This window comes from Sinohyriopsis cumingii, unplaced genomic scaffold, assembly GCF_028554795.1.
Source record: "Sinohyriopsis cumingii isolate HCF-2022 unplaced genomic scaffold, ASM2855479v2 utg001397l, whole genome shotgun sequence".
Classification (NCBI taxonomy): domain Eukaryota; kingdom Metazoa; phylum Mollusca; class Bivalvia; order Unionida; family Unionidae; genus Sinohyriopsis; species Sinohyriopsis cumingii.
The window spans coordinates 4,195,033-4,207,770 of record NW_028315993.1 but is presented as its reverse complement, the minus strand read 5'-3'; the positions used below and the strand labels follow the sequence as shown (position 1 = coordinate 4,207,770).

General features: G+C 37.9%; 1 protein-coding gene across 1 annotated transcript in view; it reads left to right on the top strand.

The window, feature by feature from the left end:
* The window catches only part of LOC149772559 (uncharacterized), a 187,672-nt gene that overhangs the window by 163,909 nt on the left and 11,025 nt on the right, over positions 1-12,738 (top strand). Inside the window, exons 11-12 of the mRNA XM_089947658.1 lie at positions 4,980-5,101; positions 7,279-7,490. Of these exons, the coding sequence (XP_089803784.1) occupies positions 4,980-5,101; positions 7,279-7,490 (334 nt within the window). The remainder of the gene's footprint in view (positions 1-4,979; positions 5,102-7,278; positions 7,491-12,738) is intronic.

Here is a 12,738-nt window from a genome sequence, read left to right as displayed (position 1 = left end):
ACTAGTATGCAAGATTTGGCTGCTTGGCACCACATAAAAAAATTATATATGTTGAAAATATTGCCATTAAAAATATTCATAATATCACCCATGTTCATTGTCCATGGGATTCACGGTAAAATATTATTTCAGTCAATTTATTTATCTATGCATGCAAGTGTGTGTGTTTGTATATATATATATATATATATATATATACGTTGCTTTTTAAGGTAAAGTTTTAAAACATTCAGCAAAGCCCTTCCAGATAAATGTAAACATGAAGCACAAGATACAATATAATTGTTTCTCAAGAAAATCTACATTGGTATAGGAAACAGAATACCCTGTTTATTTTGCATGTTTTAGCTATACAGGTTGTAGATCAGAAAAGTTTGTGTGATGGTGTGTAGTCTGTTATTGGACTATTGTCTTCTGTTCTTCACCCGATGTCTGTCCATCAGTTAGTACATGTTTGTTATTATAACTTCTCCTAAAATACTGGGAAGATTGCTATGAGACTTAAAACATGCCATGGTTTGGTTGGTGGGATGGTCATATCAGTATGGGGTATTCACTCAAAGACTAGCTGTTATGAGGCCAAGTTGGCTCTTACTGAAGATGGTGTCAAGTTGAGACTAGCTGTTCTGATGCCAAGTTGGCTTTAGCTGTTATGATGCCAATTCGGCTCTAGCTTTTATGATGCCAAGTTGAGACTAACTGTTATGATGCCTAGTTGAGACTAGCTGTTATGATGCCAAGTTGGCTGTAGCTGTTATGATGCCAAGTTGAGACTAGCTGTTATGATGCCAAGTTGAGACTAGCTGTTATGAAGCCAAGTTGGCTCTAGCTGAAGGTAGTGCTGATGGCCACGCTGACAGCAATCTTGATAATCTTCTTATTGCAGCTAAACCAGAACAGAAAGTTGTATTAACGATGGGTATTTCCAAAATAATTCATTTTTATTGTCCATTTGGTCCCCAATGAATATGGTGCCAGTTTGACATTAAACAGGAGTCTGAAACTCAGACCACCCTGAGGGTAGTTAGGGAGCATTTTTCATGGCCCAAGGACAGCACCACTTTGTTGTCTCTCATCACACATTGTGGCGCCAATTATTTTGCAGACCACAGGATACGGCTTGGTGGGTACAACAAGTTGCGTTATATTTGAGATGCCAGACAACACACAATTGCCCTTTTGAAAATCTTGTTACCACTAAAACTCTGGAATCATTGTTATGACTCAGAACCATCTTGTGATGTCTAGTTGGTCCTTTGTGGCTGCCATAAACATCTTGCAATGTCAAGCTGGTCCTTTGTGGCTGCCAGAAACATCTAGTGATGTCTAGTTGGTCCTTTGTGGCTGCCAGACACATCTTGCAATGTCAAGCTGGTCCTTTGTGGCTGCCAGAAACATCTAGTGATGTCTAGTTGGTCCTTTGTGGTTGCCAGACACATCTTGCCATGTCAAGCTGGTCCTTTGTGGCTGCCAGACACATCTTGCCATGTCAAGCTGGTCCTTTGTGGCTGCCAGACACATCTTGCCATGTCAAGCTGGTCCTTTGTGGCTGCCAGACATATCTTGCCATGTCAAGCTGGTCCTTTGTGGCTGCCAGACACATCTTGCCATGTCAAGCTGGTCCTTTGTGGCTGCCAGATCTTTTCATCACTGATACTTCTGATTGAACATCATATTGACCCTTGAAATAGTACAAGCCAGGTATAGTTGGAGGACCTTGAAATAGTACAAGCCAGGTATAGTTGGAGGACCTTGAAATAGTACAAGCCAGGTATAGTTGGAGGACCTTGAAATAGTACAAGCCAGGTATAGTTGGAGGACCTTGAAATAGTACAAGCCAGGTATAGTTGGAGGACCTTGAAATAGTACAAGCCAGGTATAGTTGGAGGACCTTGAAATAGTACAAGCCAGGTATAGTTGGAGGACCTTGAAATAATACAAGCCAGGTATAGTTGGAGGACCTTGAAATAGTACAAGCCTGGTATAGTTGGAGGACCTTGAAATAGTACAAGCCAGGTATAGTTGGAGGACCTTGAAATAGTACAAGCCAGGTATTGTTGGAGGACCTTGAAATAGTACAAGCCAGGTTTTGTTGGAGGACCTTGAAATAATACAAGCCAGGTATTGTTGGAGGACCTTGAAATAGTACAAGCCAGGTTTAGTTGGAGGACCTTGAAATAATACAAGCCAGGTATAGTTGGAGGACCTTGAAATAGTACAAGCCTGATAAGCATGTATTGTTGGAGGACCTTGAAATAATACAAGCCTGATAAGCATGTATTGTTGGAGGACCTTGAAATAATACAAGCCAGGTATTGTTGGAGGACCCTTGAAATAGTACAAGCCAGGTATAGTTGGAGGACCTTGAAATAATACAAGCCAGGTATAGTTGGAGGACCTTGAAATAGTACAAGCCTGATAAGCATGTATTGTTGGAGGACCTTGAAATAATACAAGCCTGATAAGCATGTATTGTTGGAGGACCTTGAAATAATACAAGCCAGGTATTGTTGGAGGACCCTTGAAGTAGTACAAGCCAGGTATAGTTGGAGGACCTTGAAATAATACAAGCCAGGTATAGTTGGAGGACCTTGAAATAGTACAAGCCAGGTATAGTTGGAGGACCTTGAAATAGTACAAGCCAGGTATAGTTGGAGGACCTTGAAATAGTACAAGCCAGGTATTGTTGGAGGACCTTGAAATAGTACAAGCCAGGTATAGTTGGAGGACCTTGAAATAGTACAAGCCAGGTATAGTTGGAGGACCTTGAAATAGTACAAGCCAGGTATAGTTGGAGGACCTTGAAATAGTACAAGCCAGGTATAGTTGGAGAACCTTGAAATAGTACAAGCCAGGTATAGTTGGAGGACCTTGAAATAGTACAAGCCAGGTATAGTTGGAGGACCTTGAAATAGTACAAGCCAGGTATAGTTGGAGGACCTTGAAATAGTACAAGCCAGGTATAGTTGGAGGACCTTGAAATAGTACAAGCCAGGTATAGTTGGAGGACCTTGAAATAGTACAAGCCAGGTATTGTTGGAGGACCTTGAAATAGTACAAGCCAGGTTTAGTTGGAGGACCTTGAAATAATACAAGCCAGGTATTGTTGGAGGACCTTGAAATAGTACAAGCCAGGTTTAGTTGGAGGACCTTGAAATAATACAAGCCAGGTATAGTTGGAGGACCTTGAAATAGTACAAGCCTGATAAGCATGTATTGTTGGAGGACCTTGAAATAATACAAGCCTGATAAGCATGTATTGTTGGAGGACCTTGAAATAATACAAGCCAGGTATTGTTGGAGGACCCTTGAAATAGTACAAGCCAGGTATAGTTGGAGGACCTTGAAATAATACAAGCCAGGTATAGTTGGAGGACCTTGAAATAGTACAAGCCTGATAAGCATGTATTGTTGGAGGACCTTGAAATAATACAAGCCTGATAAGCATGTATTGTTGGAGGACCTTGAAATAATACAAGCCAGGTATTGTTGGAGGACCCTTGAAGTAGTACAAGCCAGGTATAGTTGGAGGACCTTGAAATAATACAAGCCAGGTATAGTTGGAGGACCTTGAAATAGTACAAGCCAGGTATAGTTGGAGGACCTTGAAATAATACAAGCCAGGTATAGTTGGAGGACCTTGAAATAATACAAGCCAGGTATTGTTGGAGGACCCTTGCAATAGTACAAGCCTGATAAGCATGTATTGTTGGAGGACCTTGAAATAATACAAGCCTGATAAGCATGTATTGTTGGAGGACCCTTGAAATAGTACAAGCCAGACAAGTGTGTATTGTTGGAGGACCCTTGATATAATACAAGCCAGATAAGCATGTATTGTTGGAGGAACTTGAAATAATACAAACCAGGTAAGCATGTATTGTTGGAGGATCTTGAAATAACACAAGCCAGGTATTGTTGGAGGACCTTGAAATAATACAAGCCTGATAAGCATATATTGTTGGAGGACCTTGAAATAATACAAGCCTGATAAGCATGTATTGTTGGAGGACCTTGAAATAATACAAGCCTGATAAGCATGTATTGTTGGAGGACCTTGAAATAATACAAGCCAGGTAAGCATGTATTGTTGGAGGACCTTGAAATAACACAAGCCAGGTATTGTTGGAGGACCTTGAAATAATACAAGCCTGATAAGCATGTATTGTTGGAGGACCTTGAAATAATACAAGCCTGATCAGCATGTATTGTTGGAGGACCTTGAAATAATACAAGTCAGGTAAGCATGTATTGTTGGAGGACCTTGAAATAATACAAGCCAGATAAGCATGTATTGTTGGAGGACCTTGAAATAATACAAGCCAGATAAGCATGTATTGTTGAATGACCTTGAAATAATGCAAGCCACGTAAGCATGTATTGTTGGAGGACCCTTGAAATAATACAAGCCAGGTAAGCATGTATTGTTGGAGGACCTTGAAATAATACAAGGCAGATAAGCATGTTTTGTTGGAGGACCTTGAAATAATGCAAGGCAGATAAGCATGTATTGTTGGAGGAGAAACATTTAACATAAGAATTGTACAAAACGTTTACTCAGCTAGTCATTTAGATTTCATTGTCTATTTTCTGTCATTCATGTTTAGAACCATCCAAAATTATCTCATTAGTACATCCATGAAAATTTGTAACTGTACACAAAACATTACATGCCAGTCTTAGTTCAGATTATCTAATTGGTATGTGTATTTAGCCTGCTGATGGTATTTATAATATAACACAGCAATTTTCATTTGTCATCAGTGTAGCCAGGTATAATGTACAAATGCAGCTGTTAATGGATGCATCACTAAGGTGATCTAACCAGGTCACAAGTTTAATTGGTCAACTTATGTTACCAATCTCTTGCTATATACTGAATATATAATGTAATGAATGTGAGACAAACATGCAAAGTATTATATTTATGGACCAAGTTAACAAATCAAAATAAAGGATTTATCAATTTGTAATCACAGGTGATTTCTCGCACAGATGTAGAAAATTTAAACAAGGAAGGAGCTGTCCCAATAGAAAAAATTGAAGAACTGGATCTGTTTCTTCGATTTTTGCATGAAACAGGAACAATCATCTACTTCAAGTAAGAATATAGTTTTGTTGGGGTTAGTTTCAAATCAAGCTATGTCAGTACAGTGTCTTTATTTGACAGTATCAATGCAATTTGTGTATTGGTCTACTCTGAATCAAGCATTTATTTACTTTCCAACATGTTTAGAACAGCGGTTATTTAAGGGTGGTTTTTGTAGCTTAATCCCCCACAAGGAGGGTTGATGTGCATATAGGATTAAGAAGAATGGATCTGAGTCCTCTAATAAACCATAGAAGGACCACATCTGTTTGGTCAGTGGGAAGTGTCTGACATTTTCAATTCATGGAATGTGCCAGGTCCCATCGGGGAGGGGCCTTATTTGAGGGATACAGAAGTTGCCCACTTTCTCAAGTTGCATGGAAGGAAGCTGTCAGCTCCTGCAATGTCAGACAAACCCTTACATTGATATTTGGCTAAATCATAAGAGAAATGAAAGGGTAGCTCTGGTGTTTCTTCATTCACTATCTCAAGGTGGATTATTCTGATTACTAAAAAGGTAGCTCTGGTGTTTCCTCATTCACTATATCAAGGTGGAATATTCTGATTACTTAAAGGGTAGCTCTGGTGTTTCCTCATTCACTATCTCAAGGTGGAATATTCTGATTACTTAAAGGGTAGCTCTGGTGTTTCCTCTTTCACTGTCTCAAGGTGGATTATTCTGGTTACTGAAAGGGTAGCTCTGGTGTTTCCTCATTCACTATCTCAATGTGGAATATTCTGATTGCTAAAAGGATAGCTCTGGTGTTTCCTCATTCACTATCCTATCTCAGTGTGGAATATTCTGATTACTAAAAGGGTAGCTCTGGTGTTTCCTCATTCACTATCTCAAGATGGAATATTCTGATTACTTAAAGGGTAGCCCTGGTGTTTCCTCATTCACTATCTCAAGGTGGATTATTATGATTACTAAAAGGGTAGCTCTGGTGTTTCCTCATTCACTATCTCAAGGTGGAATATTCTGATTACTAAAAGGGTAGCTCTTGTGTTTTCTCATTCACTATCCTATCTCAGTGTGGAATATTCTGATTACTAAAAGGGTAGCTCTGGTGTTTCCTCATTCACTATCTCAAGGTGGATTATTATGATTACTTAAAGGGTAGCTCTGGTGTTTCCTCATTCACTATCTCAAGGTGGAATATTCTGATTACTTAAAGGGTAGCTCTGGTGTTTCTTCATTCACTATCTCAAGGTGGAATATTCTGATTACTTCAATGTGGAATATTCTGATTACTAAAAGGGTAGCTCTGGTGTTTCCTCATTCACTATCTCAATGTGGAATATTCTGATTACTGAAAGGGTAGCTCTGGTGTTTCCTCATTCACTATCTCAATGTGGAATATTCTGATTACTAAAAGGGTAGCTCTGGTGTTTCCTCATTCACTATCTCAATGTGGAATATTCTGATTACTGAAAGGGTAGCTCTGGTGTTTCCTCATTCACTATCTCAATGTGGAATATTCTGATTACTTAAAGGGTAGCTCTGGTGTTTCCTCATTCACTATCTCAAGGTGGAATATTCTGATTACTTCAATGTGGAATATTCTGATTACTAAAAGGGTAGCTCTGGTGTTTCCTCATTCACTATCTCAATGTGGAATATTCTGATTACTAAAAGGGTAGCTCTGGTGTTTCCTCATTCGCTATCTCAAGGTGGAATATTCTGAATACTTAAAAGGTAGCTTTGGTATTTCCGCATTCACTATCTCAAGGTGGAATATTCTGATTACTTAAAGGGTAGCTCTGGTGTTTCCTCATTCACTATCTCAATGTGGAATATTCTGATTTTAAAAGGGCTCATCAGAATCATGGTCGACAATGTCAGTGCCATTGAAGTCAGTTTTTCTTTTGATGATGGCATGTGATTTCATTCCTATTTTGGACCATGTTCTTTGATTGGAGACCTCCAATTTTAAATTCTTTGGACGGGGGCCAGGGGGACAGGAAGAAATACAGGAATGGATAATAGATTATAAGTATTAGATGATGAAAGCTAATGACACTTCTATATAAATTACAGATAAATATGTTTTGGTATGCCATGAAATAATGTACTTTTCTCAAATTATGCACCTCTGTTAGATGCTGATTAAATACATTTTTCTTCAGAAAATAAACACTGAAAGGTTATTGTGACCTTGGAATCCATTTGAAATATTACTACTTTTCAGCATTGAAGTATTGAGAGAGAACATTGTTCTAGACCCAGGGTGGTTGATAGATGCTCTAAAGTCACTCATCAATGCTCGTCCCGACCAGCCAATAAACCCCACTGACAGTAGTGCTCTGTCAGATAACCCTGCTAACAGAGATGCTGAAAATGCTGTCACACAGAAGTGGTCTGACTTCAAAGAAAAAGGAAAGCTTACTTCAGAAATAATTGGTTTGTACCTTTAACTTTTCTATGCCTGTCTCCTTAATATACTTTAATGAATTTGGAAAGGATGTCTTATTTTGGTAATAAGTTATTGTTAGTGCATTTGTGTTAATTTGTTCATTATGTTCTCAGTATCTCAGTCACTGTTCAACCCAGCATATGGGTGTCTTATGAACACAGCCAGTCTGACAGGTTTTTTTGGATTGTTTTGAATCATGCTGCAGATCTATATGAGATGAAATCATTCTGCTCCATTGACTTTTGTGATTCATTTTTGTGTTCAGTTTTAGTTGGATATTATGTGTGACACATTAGTGTATATTATTCAATGCAGTTTGAGTGGGGTCAAATTTATTACAAGCAAATGTATCAGGGTGTGACCAGGTGGTCTAAAGTGCTTACCTTTATAGATTATGGTCATCTCACCTGTGTCTGTATTTGTTCATGTCTCTGGCTCAGACAATGTGGAAATATTGGAAAGCTTGCCAGTAGCTTCCCATGGGTCAGTAAATCTCACTTCCTGGGCTTTTTCTAACTTGATAGCCTATCATGATAGCCTGTCATGTGCTGAAAAGTGGTATTAAACCTGTGTTAGTTAAACCACAAACAAAACTAATGAATGTATCATGAAGTTTTGTCCATCTGTTTGTAACATCAGTTTGTAGCTTCTGTTTTGTACCATCAGTTTGTAACATGTTACATCTGTTTGTAACATCAGTTTGTAACATCTGTTTGTACCATCAGTTTGTAACACCAGTTTGTGACATCTGTTTGTAACATCAGTTTTGCACAAAAAAGTATTGCACTCATTAACTTTGAGGTTGCACTTGCTATGGGTGGCTGCTTCATTTGCACTAATTCTTCATGGGCACATGCTTTGTAGCTATGAAAATAAATAATTGTGATAGTCACTTTCTTATTGACTTGTTTTATCCATAATAGTAGTTTGGTCTAACCCAAGCCTTGTCATTTCCAATATTTTGTTTTGGTATTGATCTGTATTAGGGTAGAAAATGAAGAATTTTCCTGAAGTTGGAGGGTGAAAGGGTGTACAAATAAATGTGTTATAAGAAGGGGTTTATATTAATAATAATAATAATAATAATAATAATAGTAATAATAGTAATAGTCACTTGAAATTGTTCTCGTGGGTCGGTGGTTCTTTCCATGGTTTTCCGGGTTCTTCCTCCACCATTAATACCGGCCGCCATGTATAGCCTATCGTGCTGAAAAATGGCGTTAAACCCCACAACAACAACAACAACACTTGAAATTGATTACTTCATATTCGAAGGGCATGAGGCATAACTTCCTTGGTAACAGTGTTTTAACTGCCTCTGTTGTGTCTGTCCTCTACAACATATATGCTACATGATGCAAGGGAGACAATTCTAATAGGGAATGAAATTATGGTATTATTTTCAGGATTATTTATCTTGCGAAGATACTACAAACGTGTAGCAGTTATTGTCAGAAGTGACTTAGGTATATTCTGTTTAACAAAATAACTTGTTAATAGTTTGTTATACTTTTTCTCACAGAGAAATATTTAACACCTTGAGACTTGAACTTTCACACAATTGCAACAACACTTTTTTGAAAGATTTCCATCATGTGACATATTCCCTTAAGATTTCCATCATGTGACATATTCCCTGGAATATTTGCAGGACTTATGTGCTTGTTTGCTGTTTTGTAGCATTATATCCCTCATTGAAACTCAAATAATTTTTTTCTCTGTGTGTGATTATTTCACTGTGAAAGAGCTCTTGGATGTGAATTATTACCTGTGATGTGTGTGTGTTATATATGCTTGACATTCAGAGACTTGTGGTTTAGCTAAACTGGCTATACATCATCGTGAGAGCGAATTCACATTTAACTTCACAATAGACGATGACCAATTCTACCACATACAAATAGATATCTTCACAACAGGTGATGATGCCAAATCTAGTCACCCGTAATTATCTTAAATGCTTTGTTTAGTCCACCATCAGAGCTAAATAAACTATAAACTTGGAAAGAAATTTGATTGCTGCTAAATTTAGCAGTTCATGTCACATAGAAAGAACACTTTTAAAGTATACATTTGTATATCTGGCTCTCCCAGCATGAATATTGGTGTAGTAAAGTAATTTTAAAACTGTCACTATATATATATATATATATATATATATATATATATATTTGTGTATGTGTGTGTGTCAATACATACCACTACATAAAGTGACATATATAATTTGATGTCTGTTTTGTAAAATGATTGAGGTTACTATTTAAATCCTTGAATAGATAAAAGAACACACTAATGGCAACAACGTCCAGGCTAACACAAGAAGAAAGCGCCATTCATAAATTTGATTAAACATGAGAAAAACCATGCAGGTAGACTTAGACGTCTTTGCATGAGACCCAACTATCTTTTACAAGCGGTCCATAGTCCCCTTGCAATAACTATGGAAAAGTTGATGCTAATTTCCTCTTATCTTTTTCCACACCATGTAGGATATTTGGACATTAGGTTGGAGTTTAAATATCAAGATATTTAATATGGTCATTTTTTTTCTTTTTTGTTTTTTTATATCTTGAAGCTTTCATCATGCCACACTAATTTGGCAAAGGGGGCAATAAGAAGGCTAATCAATCTCTTGCCCTACCTGTGTGGTGTGTGTTATGTTAATATGGAATGATATCCTTGCCCTACCTGTGTGGTGTGTGTTAAATTAAAATGGAATGATATCCTTGCCCTACCTGTGTGGCATGTGTTAAATTCATATGGAATGATATCCTTTCTGTTCCTTGTAGATAGAAATGCCAAAATTTGAGAAAACTTCTACCAGGTAGTCGTTGATCCTAACGATTGATTACCTGAGTACCCGATCATTAGGAAGTTGTATTAAATGTAAACCTGAACTGCTTTGTCGTAGGTTAACACATGCCAATCCCCAAGAGAGATAAACACATAATTACTAATAAAAAGCATAATTTGACCTTTTTTGGCACAGCATGTTTTTCAGTTTAACAAAATCTCCCTCCTCTAACATTTTTCTGCCATCAGTCACATTGATAAAGCCCTTTTTTATAGCCTGGTGCCATTTGTATTCAGTGTATGGTGGGCCACTACTAGTGTGGTATCAAAGTAGAAGTGTTGGATGTATATACTATTAATAGAAAAGAAGGAAATTAGATGGTGGGTTAACGATGAAAACAGGAGTTTGTATTGTTGTTTCCAATGTAATGATTAGTCATGAGACCAGCCTTTCTGCCAACAAGAGGTCTCTCAAGACAGGTGGTATCTCAGAGCTGGCTAGTACAAAAATACCAGTTTCCAAGCTGCAGTTTCAGAACACTTTCAAGAAGAATAACCACAATCACTAGATATATTCTTTTCTTTATTAATAGTTTTTGTTAAAATATTGTATGCATTCATCTAAAAACAAATTTATATAGCAGTAAAGATATAATTCTATCATTAAACATGAAATCACATTTACAGTTGAAGATCACATGTATTAGCATGTGAAAATCATTTCTGAATTACTAGTTTTCCTTTGTAACAACCTAAGTTTGTTTTACTGATATTAAACTGCTTTTTTGCGAGTGGTCTGCTTTTTTTCTTACTTTCAGTTACAATAATTATTTTCTCTAGCCTTAAAATATTTCTCTTTTTAGTTGGCGGTTCGTCCATTGTTATTACGGTTCTAGGTGTTAAAATTATTAATCATTATTGTATATTTCAATCTAAACTTGGAAACAGTTTTAGTTTTAAGTGGTATCCAGTTGTCCAATTTATTACCTAGGTTATTATCAACGGGTGGGTACCTGCATAATGGGATACTCGGTGGCATCTACTTGTGGATAGATGAGGTATAGGATTGGGTAGAAATCCTCAGCTGCTATAGCAGCAGAAAGAAGGAGGCCACCTCCTCTTATTATCTGGTACACTTCCTTCGAACCTGACATGGATTTGAAGTACTTCCTGATGTACAGAAGTTGCCAGTACCATTGTGCAGGTGTTGCCTTTCCAGCTATCACAATCATTGTCATTTGATTCTTGCTAAAGTAGGCATATATGCCTGTGTCATGTATGGCAAGGAATTGGTCTACATCATAGGTTCACTGGAGCTTCTGAATAGGGGACTCCTTGAAGAGATATTTGAATGGGGGACTCCTTTAAGAGATGTTTGAATGAAGACTCCTTGAAGAGATATTTGAATGGGGGACTCTTGAAGAGATATTTGAATGGGGGACTCCTTGAAGAGATATTTGTTGCCTGACGTATTGACTAGTGACCATTCATCAGGTCAAGTCATATGGTCTTAGTACCAGTTACTGGGCAGGGTGGCCAATACTCGTCATACAGTGTTTTTCACCTTTTCACTAGACCAGATACCACGCATTGATCAAGGCAGACCATCTGGCACTTGACTGCCCTCATTGTCTCTTTGTCTCTATCACTCAGTCATGCAGACCCTGATAAGAGCAGCAGACCTAGTTCCACTTAGAAAACCTCAGAAAGGCCTCTCCAACTTACGCTGCTACTGGGCATAGGACTTCAGTCATGAACCAAATGATCTTGCATCCCTTCCAAGAACCTATGTCCACTTGTCACTGGACATTGGTGGAGGCTACATGCAGTTTAAAAGTGTCACTGGACATTGGTCATGGCTACATGCAGTTTAACAGTATCACTGGACATTGGCTACAGGCAGTTTAAAAGTGCAGCAGTTTCTGGTGATAATGTAAATCACTTTACAAACCCCTGAGCGAGGCTTCCGGAGAACTTTACACAGAAGATGGTCTTCCTCCAGTCTTAAGCATCATCAAGGAGAAGTTCTAATAGGATGCCTTTCTGTGGAAAAGGATTCCTCCAATAGGATTAGGGTTAGGGAGTGCCTATGATTGAATGGCAACTGTGTTTCATCATTCTCTCCTTTGCCAGACTGGCAATCTGTTAAATGGCAACTATGTATCATCATCTCTCCTTTGCCAGACTGGCAGTCTGTTAAATGGCAACTATGTATCATCATCTCTCCTTTGCCAGACTGGCAATCTGTTAAATGGCAACTATGTATCATCCTCTCTCCTTTGCCAGACTGACAATCTAACCTAGAATCAATTATCTTTAGCAGCCAAGTAAAATTTCAAGTCTTCTTTTGCTGGTTGTAATCAAGACTCTTTGATTGACTAGAGCCTTACATTTCTATTTGAATAGATCAAATGTGGATTTTTAAAAATATGAAAAATAACT